Raw genomic sequence first — 17260 nt, 5'->3', positions numbered from 1 at the left:
GCTAGCGGACATGAGGCCTTGCTGTGAAGCGACAGTCACTGCAGCAGGGTGGTATCAGCGCAGGACCAGCGGAACAATAAAAAGAATATATAGCCTGTGGACGGGCCCACCACCTGGAATTCTGTACCGCCCATGAGCTAAGAATGATTTTTATCCTTATAAATAGTTGGAAAAAACCTGTTAAGGAATAATACTTGGTGGCACATGAAAGTTACACAAAATTCCCATTTCAGTATCCATAAATAGAGCCTTGCTGGAAACCAGCTTCACTCATTCATGTATATATTGTCTGTGGTTGCTTTTACACTACAATAACAAAGCTGAGCAGTGGCAAGAGAGATGATATGGTTCTCACGGCTAAAGATATTTACTGCCCGACCTTTCACAGAAAAAGTCTGCGAACCTCTGGGGCAGAGAGCACAGAAAGAGTCCCACGCATGTGGGACTTTCATACTCACTAGGGACAGCACTGCAGATCAATGTGCAGAGGAGGAAAATTGGTTACCCATATGAGGAGAGAGAAAAGAAACTGCACGCTGTCCCACAGAATAGAGGAAAATCAACTCCAGGTGCATTACGCATGTCCATGTCAAAACAAAGCCTTACTTTTTAAAAAAGAATAAATATCTTTCTGGCCCTGGAATAGAGAAGGATTTCTTAACCAAGACGCAAAAAGCATTAACCATAAGAGAAAGACTGAGAGATTTGATTAAAATTTAAAACTGTCATTGAAAAACACCATAAAGAGAGTGAAGGAAAATACTTTTAAATAAACGTGATTTTAATGTGATTGTACTTTCCTTGACCCCCTCAACCCTACCATCTATATTATTATGCCATTCTTCAACAAAACTTTTTTTCTAGAACTAGTTTAGGGCTTTTGCATTCAATTCTGTAGTTATACTCAATTCTATATGCTTAATCAGTTTCAACGATCGTTTTTCATTCATTTCCTACACCAATGCTGTCCAATACAAGCATGCAAGCCGTATATATAATTCAATGTCTTCTACCAGTTTCACTTTAAAAGTAAAAAGGAACGGGTGAAATTAGTTCCAATAAGTTTTATTTAATGCGAAATACACAAAATCATTTCAATATGTAATCAACATAAAAATTACTGAGATAGTTTATATTCTTCTTTTCCAACATAATATTTGAAATCTGATGTGTATTTTACACTCCAAATACATTTCAGTTGGGACTCATTGCTTTTCCAGTGCCACCACCACATGGGGCAAGTGGCCACTGCACTGCTCACCCCAGGCCCACACTCGGCCTTTCCTGAGGTTTGGGGCTTCATTCTGACGTTTACTTATCGATTTCTTATCTAGATATCTATATTCCCTTTTCTTTTTGAGACAGAGTCTCACACTGTCTGTCGCCCAGGCTGTAATGCAGTGGTGTGATCTCCGCTCACTGCAACCTCCCCCTCCCAAGTTCAAGTGATTCTCCTGGCTCAGCCTCCCGAGTAGCTGGGAATACAGGTGCCCACCACCACAGCCGGCTAATTTTTTTGTATTTTTGTTTCACTATGTTGGCCAGGCTGGTCTTGAACTCCTGACCTTGTGAACCGCCCACCTCAGCCTCCCAAAGTGCTGGGATTACAGGCATGAGCCACCGCATCCGGCCGGTATCTATATTTTCTAAGCAATTTTTTCCCCCAAGAAGAATCCAGGAACAATCTATTTTTTTTTTTTTTTGAGCTCTTGCATTATCTGGATATATCTTCCGCTATTTTTACGTATGAAATGACAATCTACCAAACAGTAAGAATCTTGGGTCGATTTCTTTCTCTCCAAATGCTGAAGCGACTGTTCTTTTTCCTGCCAGCATTTAGGGCCAAAGAGTAGTTTACAGCAAATCTGACTTTGGTTCTTTTGAAAAGAACCTATTTTTTTCTTGATGTATAATATACTTGCAGGATTGTTTTTGGTTGCTCTCAATAAAAAACCTTGATCTCCACAATACTGCCAATATTGTGAGTTCCCTTTTTACCTGGCACGTGAAACCCTTTTCAAGTGCAGACTCATAGAAGGTCATGCTCTTCACGAAAAGTAGCAAAGCACCCCTAAGAAACATACTTTTAATGTCACATTAACTGAGATCAGAAAGCTGGTAAACTTCATTCTTATCACACTTTACTTAGAAATCTGTATTACTGTCCAAATGACATACGTCCCAATTGTGGCAGAACACCACATTATAAGAGAACCATGCCTGCTCCCTAGTGCTCAGAGGCCTCATCACGGGCTTAAAGCACCCCCTGGTGTTAGCATGGGGCTCACCGAAGGCTATGGCATGAAAAAGGTCCATAATTCCCCTAAATGCACATAGCTTCATTTTCATCTCTGGCAAGTGCTTCCCCACATTTTATCATTCATTCCCTTCCACTTCCCCTTTTCTCTTCTCACTTCTGTTCAACTGCCAATGAGATTCATCTCTTCAACAGTTGATGACATGCACTTAGGTCCACTGCTATGCTAGGCACAACAGGGAGGGGAGAAGCTCTGCTCTTCACCTTACAAGATGCCCGTTCCAGGGGAAAGGCAGGAACTGATCTCCCCCTCCTGAGCCATCAGTCCTGAAGCCATGAAGTGGGCAATGCCAGGGGAGCACATGCACTCGGCTAGGGGTGGGAGAGCCTGGGGTAGGGAGAAGGGAGGCAGCCCAGCATAGGGGGAAGAGGAAACACTCAGGGCTGAGAAGACCAGGTCAGGAGGGCGGAGGCATGTACACACACATATGTGTACACACATACATACATAGACATGCACGTATACATACATCACATAGGCATGCACACACATGTACGCATACATGCATAGACGTGCACACATATATGTATACACTCAGACATGCATGATACATATACACACATGTACACACATGCATATACACGCATCCAGACATGCACACATATACATACACACACAGATATGCACAGGTACACATATATATACCTGCACACACAAACATGCATACACACACATGTATACACATGCAGACATCCATTCAGACACACAGACATGCACACATACACATTCACATGTATACACACATAAAGACATGTACACATGTATACTCGCAAACACAGAAATGTACATTTCTCCCCTCTAGCTCTGTTCACCGAGACAACCTGAGAGCAGAATCTCCAAAAGCAGTAAACAAACACCCCATTCTCCAATCAAAGAACCCAGGTCTCCTGGGGAAATGGCTGATTCTGGGGCTGGAGCAGCAAAAGAACAGGATGAGCCCGAACGCAAGGAACAGCTCAAAGAACACTGGGCACAGGCTGAAAGAACACAAAGCCAGCTTGAAGGAGCTCTCCAGGGCCAAATCTGAGGCCATCTGCACATGAAAACCATGACTGCAAGAGATTACAGCCCACAGAGTCAAACTGGAAGCCACGAGCCCATAACGATAAAAACGAACGTTTAAATTTAGTGAAACATGGGGTACTCAGATCGCACAAAGTACTTCCTCCAAAATGCCAGTAATTACAAGAGAAAAGGAGCGGCTTGACAACAGAAAAGCTGGCAGACGGCATCCTCATTGAGAGGCCACAGAGAGTGTCTGTAGTCAGGGAACAATCTGAAACCCCGCACCACCCAGCAGGACACGGCAAGGGCAGCACAGCCTCATTTCTGGGCGATTTCAACCCAGGATGCAAAGTCTGACTCTAATCACAAGGAAACACCACACGAACCCAAACTGACGGCCAGTCTGGAAAATGGCTTGTACTCTTCAAAACTGCCAAGGCCAAATTAAGGGAAGAGCACAGACTGCTCTGAGACTGAAAGAAACTTAGGAAACACGGAACTCATTCTGGACTGGAGGCTTCTGCAACAAGAAGCAGAGTCAGAACGCTCCCGACGGAAGACAATGGAACACGCTCCACTTTTAATATCACTGTCATTCATCTCCAGAGGCTCTCAAGTCCCCAAGAGTGTCTTTCACAACTGAATGTTTTGCCTGCTTCTAAGCCCGCTTTTCTTAGAAAGCTGATTTTAAATTGTTAAAAATACATTTATTTTAATTGCTTGGTTTGGTTATTACTATTAAAATAACAGCAAAATTTTCTATCATTTTTTACTATAAATGAACACTGCTTGTAGTGTAATAAAAGCTTTGTTAAGCTACCAGAAACCTAGTCAGAGCCAAAAAATAGTAATGTCCAAAAATCACTCCTAAGTTCTAAAAACTAACATGGTATGCCATGTAAGAGTATTAAGATACAGTGTATTTTACTTACAAATTATTTATTACTGACCAGGCTCAGTGGCTCATGCCTGTAATACCAGTACTTTGGGAGGCTTGAGGTGGGTGGATCACCTGAGGTCAGGAGTTTGAGACCAGCCTGGCCAACATGGTAAATCCCTGTCTCTACTACAAATACAAAAAAATACCCAGGCATGGTGGCAGGCGCCTGTAATCTCAGCTACTCGGGAGGCCGAGGCAGAAGAATCGCTTGAACCTGGGAGGCAGAGGTTGCAGAGAGCCTGGGTGAAAAGAGCGAAACTCCGTCTCAAAAAAAAATTATTAACAATGTCTAAAATAAATGTATTTCTACTTTGTTTTCATTTTTTTTCCTTTAAGAGATTTAAGAATATTCCTGAAAATATAAAACTTACATAGAGCAAAGCCTGATAAAGTACAAGCTCTTCACAAAGTGGGTGTCAGTCCTGGTCTCCGCAACAAGTATTATAAGTATTATCAAGAGGCTTTATTAGTCTAAACGGGATCACATCTGGGGATGGAGGAAGTCTACTGGCAGGAAGAAACCATATGGAGAATTCAATCAGGAAACTTTAATAATATTTCAATAGGAAAAATCATATATGCATCACTGCTATAAATAGGAAATCTAAGCATTTTAATGCCAAGAATTTTAGTTTTTCTTTACTCTAAAATATCCCCTATAATCCACACCCAGAGAAAAGTAATAAAGTTGTGCCATTGTTTCGTCCATTTCAGCCCTCCTGAGCCTGTTTTACCCACATTAAATTAAAAACTCAATAAAACCTAATTCATTCAGCCAAGTCCTGTTCCTCTAGCGATAGCTCTTCACTGGAAGCTGCTTTTCAGGTCAGGAACAGACAGCAAGGAATAACAGATGAGAACTAGGAAAACACACGTGTTTCTCAAAACAGTGAACACAAGTGAGTATGTTTGGAAAGGACAAAAATAACTAAGACTTTTTTAAAAATACATTTCTTTTTTTTTTTCCAAAAGGAAGCTGAAGAAATACAAAATTTCAGGATTAAAACAATGCTGGAAATAAGTTGCTCCAAATAAAGCCAAAAGCAGCTCAGTACACCCAACCCGCACTGAGTAGAGGAGCAGCACACTGGAGCCACAAGTGCTGCTCCCTCCCGTGCTAAGAACCTGTGCTTTTGGATCCAGGCTCTGGAGTGCAAGGCCCTGGGCAAGGGACTCAGACTCTCCTAAGCCTCAATTTCCTTAGCAGTGAGCTGTGGTGAGGGTGTGGGCGGCCATGCAAGGGAAGCCCAGCACAGAGAGGGCTCAGTGGTGCAGGCTCTGGGTCCCACTGCAGTCTCCGGTGTCCCACAGTCTCTCTGGGAAAGCTCAGTCAGTCCCCCGAGGAGCAAGACCTGTCACAGCCACCACGACATGCTAAGGGGACCCCAGCCCGTACCAGGCGCACACCAAAGGCCCAGGCCTACTAGGTCAGCTAGGTCGTTTCTAAACCATTCCTTTGAAGGCCTAATAGCTAACAGATTTTAACGACTCCATGATGTCTCACTGGGTACCTTCTCAAGTCTTCACACCTCTTCAAACTAGTGAGCTCCTCATCCTCAGTCTTCTGCTGCAGGGCGGCTGAGGCTTCCATAGCTTGTGCCGCAGCTCCTTTGATTTCTCCACTTACTGCTCTCCAGATGCCTACTACACCTCTCTCCACTGAGCTGCAGCATTCTTTAGCAGTCAGTTTGACTAAATTCTATTGAATTCTAATCCTTATCCACCAATTTTCATCCTGGGGCTAAGATAACATCATTTCCTCACATGTCCATTAATGTGTCATAGTGCGTGTATTTAAACACCAGGGTCTACACTACTCAGAAACTGAACTGACATCCAAGGCAGCCTGTCAAAACCAATCAACTGTAAACATTTTTTATGCAAAGCACAGAAAAGAGTAGGGGTGAAATTAAGACCAGAAATAACCTGACAAAATCTAAAAACTTGAGGACATAATATGAATTTCAGTGACATTTTGAGTAAAAATAAAATCTTTATTGACTATATTATTCGCTGAGTAATCAAGAACCAGAAGACAATGACCATTTCAATTTGGAAATGTTGGTGACAATATAACTAAACACATTTTTATACTACAGTTTTCTTAGGTCATTTACATATCTATTTTTGTTTTCAAAGAACTCATACTGTATCCTTATCATGAACTTTCTTTGTCTACAGAGAGAAGGCCTATCTCCTCCTAATTATCTTTATAAAGTTCATATACATGTAATATTCTAATGGCTCCCAAGCCACTCTTGTGATCTGTAATACATCCAGGGCATATGTTTACAAATATTTTAAGTTATATAGTTGGCATCTGACTTTTCATGAGATAATATGGCAACAAATTTTATATCAGAAACTTAAAACCCCAGCTGGCATACTGGAAGACGCTGCATTCCGAGACTGTACTTGGGAATATAAACCATCACCCTAGCTCCTTAAAAACAAAAACAAAACCTCTAAGAAACAAAACACCTTTCATGATTAGAATCCATTTCAGTAGCTCCCAATTTAACTACTGTGTTTTTATTTTCTTTTATTTTGAGACAGGTCTCACTCTTATCACCCAGGCTGGAGTGCAGCTGCACAAGCTCAGCTCACTGCAGCCTCCAACTTCTGGGCTCAGCCATCCTTCTGCCTTGTCTCCCAGGTAGTTGGAAACAGAGGTATGCACCACTCCATGTCGGATGGCTTTTAATTTTTGTCGAGACAGTGTCTCATTATGTTGTCCAGACTGGTCTGCAACTCCTAAGCTCAAGTGATCTGCTTGCCTTGGCCTCCCAAATGCTGGGGTTACAGACATGAGCCACCACGCCCGGCCCATTTTTATTTCCTTAACAATTTCAATGGAAACAATATTCCTAGCAAAGGACAAATCTAGTAATACTAGGACTACAAACATCCAAACTAAAAATACTGTTGTCAGGTGTAGAACTTCAGGTAAGGAGAGATTCTGAACAGCATTTTTCTGAAAGAGTTACAGTATTTGTGATGAAATTGCACCATCTACCTACCAAAAAAAGAGATCTGAAGATGTATTCCAATCGCCAAAGTGAAATAATTTAAGACTCAAATCCCTAGCTTTCATCAGCAATTCAGCTAAATAGTATTTGCTACTGATTTTAGTTCAAACATAACTTGTTCATGACAAGGTCACTGTATCCATAAAGAGGCATTTCAAGATACAAGAAGTTCTTATATTCTGAAATAAATGCCTCTTTAAGACAGTCATCCGTTATTTCTACCAGTATTTGTTTGGTTATGACAACTTCCTTTCAGAATGGCAACAAAAAACGCACATGCAGGTCAAATTCAATACATGCACGTGCTCACCAGGAGACGATGTGGGCCTGACCTCTAGCAGTCCCACAACAAGTGGCAGTTTACACGATTGAGAAAGTAAAGGGAGCAGTCACAAAAACTAAACGGACTAAGAGAGAAGGGAATATACAAAAAAGAGGTACTCTAATGGAGTTATTTTAAAATAATAAATTTAAATGAAAAGGATCTAAAATTCATACTAATAATTACATATAAAATAAAAAACAAAAACTAAGGGAGGATCACGTAAAAGGAGATTGAAAACTCAGGAGTAAGAAATATTTACTTTAAAGTGAGTGTCCAGTCTTTGAAACCGCTGGCCATGAGCATAAAGCATCTTCATATATAAAGCTTTAGGAAGCATAAGAAACACTGTATTAAAATAGTTCTCCTGGTGGTTTTACAAAAACTTACTCATAAACCTGAAGAAAGAAAAAACTGCTGGCAGGAGCTAAGATCTTACTATTAGCAAAGTTTACACTTCCTCTTGAAGAGAGAGCGAAAGTGAGGATAATGAAGAAAACGCTTAAAGCAATCTGACTCACATATTTATTCTATAACGTATTATTCAAGTCCATTAGTACAATAAGAAATGGCTTTTCTTCCAATGCAACTTCAAAGACAGGCTGGAGAGAGGCCCAGATTACAAATACGTATTCCTTTAGCATTGAAAATATTCCTCCAAAAAAAATAAAAAGTATCAAGACTAAGGAAGGGCACAGCACAACTTATGTGAAAAGCAGAGAAAACACCTGCTTTGAATTTTTTAATAAGACAGAGAGAAAAAAAGCAACTACTATGGTAATATGTATAAATTAACAATGAAGATAGATTCAGCATACATGCTTTGAGGATACATTCCTGCATTTGCCTCTCTGTGAAATCAACAAGGCTACGTGGAAGCCTGGACCGGAAGTACGTACAGAAGTAGGCAGCTTTACAAGCAAACACTTTGAAACACTTACACCCGACTACCCACTAGGCCACAATAAAGTCTCATCAATTCCAAATAATCAATTGCATTATATTAGATATTATCCTTAAAAAGTTTTAAAAATCTTCATGTGTAAAAAACTAAAAAACAAATCCCAGCTTGCCCATATGTTAAAATCGTAACAAAGCACTTCACATTAAAAATCAAGGACTCTGTAATATTCATTATCAAATTTAATATTCAAGGAATTTAGAAGTCAAGGATAAAGCATGCTTAAAAGGAGATGTACAATCTTAAATATGTGTAGGTTTAAAATGACAAAGACTAAAATTAAATGAGCTATGTGTTTTATTCAAGCAGCTAGGAAAAGTCGATGTCCACAGAAATTGAAAGGAAAAACAATGAGTAGAAATTTATAAAACAAAAGTGAATTATCTATAAAACTGAAAGCTGATTCTTTGCTAGAAAGTGTCTGTTTTCATAGTGTTTTTCAAAGTCTCACAAGAAATAAAAAGACAAAATTTTGGGAAGAAAAGAAAAACTAAGTATAGATATTTTTTAAATCATAAAGGATGCTTCAAAAACATCTTTATGCCATGACTGTAAGACATGAATGAAATAAACAATTTCCTAGAGAAACACTGTAGAAGAGACAGCTGGTCGACCCTGTGCCTGATCTCTGCTTTGGCAAAGCTTCTGGCCACCGTGTGCGGCCCACATGTGAGACATGTGCTTGGTCCAGGAACCCTCGGCCTCTAGCCAGGGAGGCAGCCTCTTCCACTTACCCATGTGCCTTGCAAGCATTACCATTTTCTGAGCATGGCAGGCACTGAGAAAATCTGACACATTCTAGTTTGTGATAATGGAATTCCTGATTTCTGGCTATGTAAATGGATGCCTAAAATAGAGATTTCACTTCATGGTCTCCTCTATGACAAAGTTCTGGCCAACATAATGTAAGTGGAAGTGGGGCACAACTTCCAGTAAATATCCTGAGGGAGGAGAGCAGGCCTTCTCCTTTCTCTCTTTTCTCCCTCTTGCTGGCTGGAAGCTGAAGCTCTGCTGGCCTGTGAGGCGCCCTGAGGAAAGGAGGTCACATCATGCTATGGAGGAATGAGGCGGAAGGCACTGGGGTCACTGCCACCTGGACAGCCACCTCCAGACTGACCCATGAGATAAAACACTTTATACCTCATTTAAGCCACTAACGTTTTGGATTTCTTTTGCTTGCAGGTAAATCTAAACCTAACTGATTCAAACATTAATTACCAAAATAAACAAGAAAAAGCAGAAAAGATAGAACATAACCACTAAAGAATCTGACTTGGTTAAGAAAACAATCAGTTTGAGGGGACAGCTAATAACAGTGAGACGGTGACACTAAGAAAAGAGTGAAAGAGGAGGAACCGGCAAAGGAGAGAGAGAAGGGGGACTGGCCTGCAGAAGGGGCGCCAGAGGACAGCGCTGTCCTGGAGGAGTGGCCAACAGCATCAAATGCTGTCGCTGGACAAGACATAACCGGCAGACAACGGAAAGGTCAGGTGACCCTGCAGAGGGCAATTAGGATGGACGAAACAGCAGGGCCAGTGGCCTCCCTGGAATGGGGTTAGGAGAGAGTGGGAAGAGGTGGATTGTAGACAGCAAAAGATAAACAATTATTTAAAGGATTTTGCCAAAAAGACAGTCAAGGCAATAAAGTGGGAGTTACCGGGAAAAACCAAGTCAAGAGAAGATCAATACAAGTCCAGTCAAAATCACAAAATAGGATTTTTCACAGAACCACACAAACTGATCCTACAACTATATTAAGCCATAAACTATATTAATCATAGCCAAGACAACCCGGGGAGTGGAGGAGCATTTAAGAAGGCCTTCCCAGACAGAAAACAATAGTGCTGAAACATGGAGAGACACAGCGGAGCCCGGAAGCACGGGACACCTGGGATCCCTAGAGGTGGGGGGAACAAAGGCAGGGGTAAGGAAGCCTAGGATGGCTAGCACACAGCAGAAAACCACACTTCCAGACCAAGCAGAGATGTAGACGTGAAAAAGAAAACTTATACAAGAACACTAGAGACTACCGTTACAACCAGCATAGGACAGGTTTTTCAGGCAAAATAAAAAATGAAGTATAACTGCACCTTAAACTCTTGGTCAAAACAAAAAGACAAAGGCTATTTAAATTTTGTATCAAAATACACTAGTCTGGCCAGGTGCAGTGGCTCACTCTGGGAAGCCAAGGTAGAATCACTTGAGCGTAGGAGACCAAGACCAGCCTAAATAACATGGCAAAATCCCACTACAAAAAATACAAAACTTAGCCAGGTGTGGTAGCATGAGCCTGCAATCCCAGCTACTTGGGAGGCTGAGGTGGGAAGATCACTTGAGCCTGGGAGGCAGAGGATGCAGTGAACTGAGATCCCTACCACTGCACTCCTGACTGTGTCTCAAAAACTAAATAAATAAATAAATAATGTTTTTTAAATAAGAAGGCAAAGTCAGACAAGTGACAGACTGGAAAAATATTTACAACACATGAGACACAGGGCTTAGGTGCCATTATGTGTTATATATACAACCACAGGATAGATATTGAACATCAGCAGCCATTAAGAAAATGCAAATTGTTGGCCAGGCTCATTGACTCACACCGATAATCCCAGCACTTTGGGAGGCCAAGGCAGGTGGATCACAAGGTCAAGAGATCAAGACCATCCTGACCAACATGGTGAAACCCCGCCTCTACTAAAAATACAAAAATTAGCTGGGCATGGTGGTGGGCACCTGTAGTCATAGTTACTCAGGAGGCTGAGGCAGGAGAATCGCTGGAACCTGGGAGGCAGAGGTTGCATTGAGCTGAGATGGCGCCACTACACTCCAGCCTGGCAACAGAGTGAGACTCCATCTCAAAAAAAATTGCAAATTACAACCATGAAAAATGTCAAAGTTTAACCATATCTAGTGCTGATGAGGATGTGAAGGAACTGGAACTCTTACACACTGCTGGTAGTAATGCAAAATGATACAACCACTTTGCAACACGGTTTGGCAATTAATGTTTTGTTTCTTTGTAGAGACAGGGTCTCTATGTTGTACAGGCTGGTCTTAATCAAGTAATTCTCACACTTCGGCTTCCGAAAGGGCTGGGATTACAGGTGTGAGCCACAGCACCCAGCCCTTTGGGGGTTTAAAAAACTACAGTCTGGCAGTTTTTTAAAAAGCACATATTTACCACATGCCTCAGCAGCCCCACTCCTAGGTACAACAGTCCTGATCCCTATCCACAGTTTCACTTCCTGCAGTTTCAGCTACCTGTAGTCTGAAAATATTAAATGAAAAATCCCAGAAATAAACAATTCATTTGTAAGTTTTAAACTGCATGCCATTCTGAGCAGTGTGATAAATCTTGCACAGTTCTACCCGGACATAAATCACCCCTTCGCCCAGTATATATACATACTGTACACACTACCTGCCTGTTGGTTACTTAGCAGCCCTCTCAGTTATCAGATGGTCTAGACCGTGGCAATATCCCAGTGCTTGTGGTAAAGCAACCCTTATTTTATTTAACTGTGGCCCCAAAGTACAAAAGAGTGATGCTGACATATTGTTGAAATGGTTCTGTTTAATATCAGCTATGTCAATCTCTTACCGAACCTAATTCATAAATTAAACTTTATCATCAGAATGCATCATGAAAAAAACATGGTCTATACAGGGTTTGGGACTATCCACAGCCTCAGGCATCCACTAGGGGTCTTGGAACACATGCCCTGCAAATAAGAAGGGTGCTGCTGTATCGACACAACGTAACGAAAGCATCTGTTGACACAAAGGCTTGAACGTGAATGTTCACAGCAGCTTTATTTTTAACAGTCCACACTAGAAACAACTGAAATGTTCATCCACTGATAAACGGATGGACACACTGTGGTATATCCATACAACGGAATACTACTTAGCCATAAAAAGGAATAAACTATGGATACATGCTGTAACAACATGGATAAATCTCAGAATAATTACGCTGAGTAAAAACAGCCATACTGGAAAAAAAAAGAACTCAAAAGAGTGCACATCATATGATTCCACTTAAACACAAATCTTGGAAATGCAAACTAGAAAGCACAGCGATTCAGGGCAGACGAGTGGCTGCTGGGGGATGGGGCATGGGGAAAGGGGAACACGGAGATGGGCTGGAGGGTGGGCTCACCAAGTGCACTTCACACTGGAGGGGGATGAGCATGTTGACTGTCTTGACTGTGGCTGGCACGCTGTTTGGAAACAGACAGTCGTTCTACTGGGAGAATACACTGGTACAGCCACTTTGAGGAGTGGCCTATCTGCTGGAACTGAAGATCTGCGTACTTCCTGGCACAGCACTTCTAAGCCTGGGCATAGCCCCCAACGCTGAGATCAGTAAACCGCAGCCCACAGCCTAGACCTTGTTTTTGTAAAGTGTGTTTTATTGCGTACAGCCGCACACGTGCATTTACATTGTCTAATGCTGCATTCATGCTACGTTGGCAGAGTTCAACAGCTGCAACAGAGACCATCTGGTTCAAAAAACCTAAACTATTTACTATCTGGTCCTTCACAGAAAGTGGCCTGATTCTTGCTGGAAGAGACACTGGCTCTTGAAAGCAACCTGCCTAACAGATCAACAATAAGATGACATTAGAAACTCACAAAATTTCACGATGTACGTGCAAAGTAGAGATACACACCAAGTTCATCCTAGGGACTGCTCTCAGAGGAACGGGCCTGGGGCAGGGGAACAAAGGACTTTGGCTCTTCCTCCATGTTTTCTTTTTAAGACAGCCTTGCTCTGTCATCCAGGCGGGAGTGCAGTGGCGCAGTCACCACTTAATGCAAGCACTGCCTCCTGGGACCCAGCAATTCTTACGCTTCGGCCTCCTGAGTAGCTGAGACTACAAGTGTGCACCACTACGCCCAGCTCATTTTTGTATTTTTAGCAGAGGGGGGTTTGGCCATGTTGGCCAGGCTGATCTCAAACTCACGGCCTCAGGCGATCCGCCCACCTTGGCTTCTAAAAATGCTGGGATTACAGGTATAAGCCACCACGCCTGGCCACATTTTAATTCATTAAAAAAAAAAAAAAAAAGTAGCTGTCCAGGCATGGTGGTTCATGCCTGTAATCCTAGCACTTGGGGAGTCCAAGGCAGGTGGATCACGAGGTCAGATCAAGACCAACCTGGCCAACATGGTGAAACCCCGTCTCTACTAAAATACAAAAATTAGCTGGGCGTGGTGGCGCATGCCTATAGTCCCAGCTACTTGGGAGGCTGAGGCAGAAGTGCTTAAACCCAGGAGGTGGAGGTTGCAGTGAGCTGCGATTGCACCACTGCACTCCAGCCTGGCGACAGAGCAAGACTCGGTCTCAAAAAAATAAAGGTAACAAAAATGTTTTAAGAAGACCAACAAGTTAAAGTCTGATGTTTACCAATATCCTAAAGACGCTTGCTGATTCTCCCCTACCTAACTGTAACATACATCACCCCTGACTTTGAAGTACTCACTAACTACTCTTTTTCAAAGCAGTGATGTTCACCAAAAAAAGACATTTTTCCTTTTATCTTCTGAAGCCAAAAGATTTATCGATATGAAATAATTTACTCTTCCGAGGACACCTGGAAGCACAATCCTGATATGCTCTGCATAAACATCATAGCTATAAAATTTAAACCAATGGACGCTTCAACGGTGACCTCCACTAGGAGCCTGGAGGAACACATTCAAGGTTTTTGACTGGGTCTCAGAATCACCACCAGGGACACCAGGACCACCCCTCATGCATATGGAAAGGACTATGGTGTATTAACATTCAACAGAAAACAGGCTGTAGAAGGCATTTCTCCTCTCAGCAAGGCAAACTGGTAATGTCAGCAAAGCCTCCTCCGACAACATTCCCAGTTATTATTGTTAAAAGGGCTCCCTCTACTGTTAGTCTCAACTGTACAGTTCTCATTGGCTATTTCGAGCCCTAGCTTCATGACAAACTAGGACATGTTAAGCAGAATTATCTAAAACCACCATTAATTCAGCTGCAGAAAAATACATATATGTGTGCATGTGTGTGTGCATACACCCCCATATATAAAACTTTTTAAAACTGTTGAGTGATTAGGCTAACTATCCAAAAAACTCCTGTTTAAAAGAAAACAATATATTCTTCGTCTTTAAAGTGACTGTAAGTGATACCTGCCTGTGGCATTTGAGGCACACCCCTCTGGCACACAGGTGCTCGCCCCCATGGCCTTGTGCCCAAGGAAAGGGCAGTGGCTGGCAAGAGGCCACAGGTCCCAACAAAATCACATCACACATGTGTAAGGAGGACTGCAGGGAGCCAGGTATAATAGAACACACATTTAAAACCCAGCCTTAAAAACACTGTGCAGCCTTTTACTTTGCAATCAGCCAGGGCCAGGCAGCCAGGCTCTCGGTCTGCAAACAGAACCTGGGAGAAGGGATGGGCAAAAGGCTGGAAGGGGAGAGTCAGGAAGTCAGAGCTCAACAGGCCTTTGGCTCTTGGCTCCTCAGCTTCCCAAGCAAGCCACTGCCGCCTCCCAAGACGGGGCTGTATACCAGGCCAGGGAAGCAGCCCCACACAGAGAGTCCCACACTTTATATCCTCCCAACTGGGAGCAGAAAGGAATTATTATTTTTTTTCTTTCTGAGGCAGGGTCTCACTCCGTCACCCAGGCTGGAGTGCAGTGGCGCAATCTCAGCTCACTACAACCTCCATCTCTCAGGTTCAAGAGATTCTCCTGCCTCAGCCCCACAGGTAGCTGGGACTACAGGCATGCACCACCACACCCGGCTAGTTTTTGTATTTTTTGCAAAGACAGGGTTTCGCCATGTTGCCCAGGCTTGTCTTGAACTTCTGGGCTCAAGTAATCTACCTGCCCTGGCCTGCCAAAGTGCTGGGATTGAAGGTGTGAGCCACCACACCTGGCCAGGAATAGCATTTAAATATGCAAACGGACATCACTAATAATGGTAATTTTTGAAAGACGCTTCTAATGTTTAAAAGTCTGTAAATCCATGAGACAGACTGCTAAAATGCCAGTGTTTACAGAAATCATTTCGTTACCTTCTCCCCAGGTTTGAGTGACTGCTGCAATTTCTCATAATCTTTCTTAGTCTCCAAAATTTTTTTCACAAGTCCACCTGTTGAAAAATCAGTGATTTTACGTTAAAAGTTGATTCTAAATGGGTGGGATGATGGGAAAAACACTAAGTTTTTATCCTATCTCTTTTTAAACAGTTCCAAATCATCTCTGTTTGTCAAGGAGATAGTATACAAGAGTGATATGACAGCTGGTGGTAGGAATTATAAAATTTCAAAGTGTTTCAGGGAAATAAGCTCCTTGAAAAGAAAAAGCTTTAGAAATAAAACAGATTTTCTCTTTTCAAAGATTAAAAAGGAATGTGGATTGAGCCAAAAATATTGCCATCTATTATGAACAGAAATAAGAATTATGAATTGCTTCTAAGTTCTAATACTTCTTTTATATTGGGGCAAGAATATTCCATTTCTTTCAGAATTTACCCATGGGATAAAATCCTATGGAAATTGTTTTGAAGTAAGTGTTTCACCCAGGCAGGCATCGGCCTGGGACTGACTGAATAAAAAAGGTACATGCACTTGGTGGAGGACCGTGCGGCTGTGAAGAGGAATGGGGGAGGTTTCTCTGCATTGCTGAGGAATGAATGCCTGCATCTACTGCCAAGTTAAGAAGAGCAAGATGGAAACAAGTGTAGGTATCAGTAAATACACATGCACATGCATATGCACTTATTTATTTATTTTTCAAATGTAAGTATAAGCCCTACTTTTCACTGTTACCTCCAGGGAGAGGGAGAGTAGAGGGTGGAGGAGACAGGGGTCAAAGCCCCACTTTTCTGATTATACCTTGTTTTGTACCGCTGACCTTAAAACCATGTGAGTTATCTTACATTAAAAAGGTAAAGACTCATGCCTAAAGATTGAATGCAAAATGAAATAAACTTAGTGATACCAATTGGCAAGCATGAGCCACTAGAGAAACGTTTCATAACTTTAAAACAGAGTAATTAACTGTACAACCCTAATAGGACATACCCAACAAAGAGACAGACACATCGACCAAAAAAAAAAAAAAATCTATAGTTTCCAGCAATCCTATCGTTGTTAAAGAACAGTGGTGGTGTTCTAAAACTGCTGTGTGAGCATGTGAAGGATCGTAAAGCATGGGGACAGCTGCCGTTGCTGGGAGCCAAGCTTTTTGGCAAGACATGGAAGAAATGCACATATAAAATCACAGAACGCAGGCAGAGCCCTACAATCCTAAATTGGAATTGGAAATATCGGCACCAAGTCAGAATATACTTTCTTATTTTAAAAAACTATATTCCTGCTTTATGCAGTGAAAATGCCTGGAAACAAGAACCCACCCAGAGCAGTAAGCGGCCAGTTTCCTCGGAGAAATGAGGCGGTCATGGGGCAGAGGCACCTTGTCGTATGAGAAAACAAGGAAGCCACAAACCGTAGTGGGATGTGTCTAAAGGTCCCCAGAAAATAGCTCCAACAGGCTCCTCTGGTCAAATACTGGGCAATCTGAACATTACTAAGAAAAACTGAGAGGGGCTGAAATGAAACACATCCACGATGTTAAAAATCTGTGACTAGGCCGGGCACAGTGGCCCACGCCTGTATTCTCAGCATTTGGGAGG

General features: G+C 42.2%; 1 protein-coding gene across 18 annotated transcripts in view; it reads right to left on the bottom strand.

Annotated features, from left to right (window-relative positions):
* Positions 1 to 17260, bottom strand: part of TRAF3IP1 (TRAF3 interacting protein 1) — a 74914-nt gene that overhangs the window by 23823 nt on the left and 33831 nt on the right. For all 18 annotated transcript variants that reach the window (XR_013519172.1, XR_013519173.1, XR_013519174.1 and 15 more), the window contains one exon: positions 15639 to 15715. Coding sequence is in view for 14 of the 18 variants with exons in the window: in XM_078328913.1 (XP_078185039.1) it covers positions 15639 to 15715 (77 nt within the window). In the remaining 4 variants the exon portion in view is untranslated. The remainder of the gene's footprint in view (positions 1 to 15638; positions 15716 to 17260) is intronic.

This window comes from Callithrix jacchus, chromosome 6 (genome assembly GCF_049354715.1).
Source record: "Callithrix jacchus isolate 240 chromosome 6, calJac240_pri, whole genome shotgun sequence".
NCBI lineage: Eukaryota > Metazoa > Chordata > Mammalia > Primates > Cebidae > Callithrix > Callithrix jacchus.
This window is presented reverse-complemented; position numbering and strand designations above follow the sequence as displayed.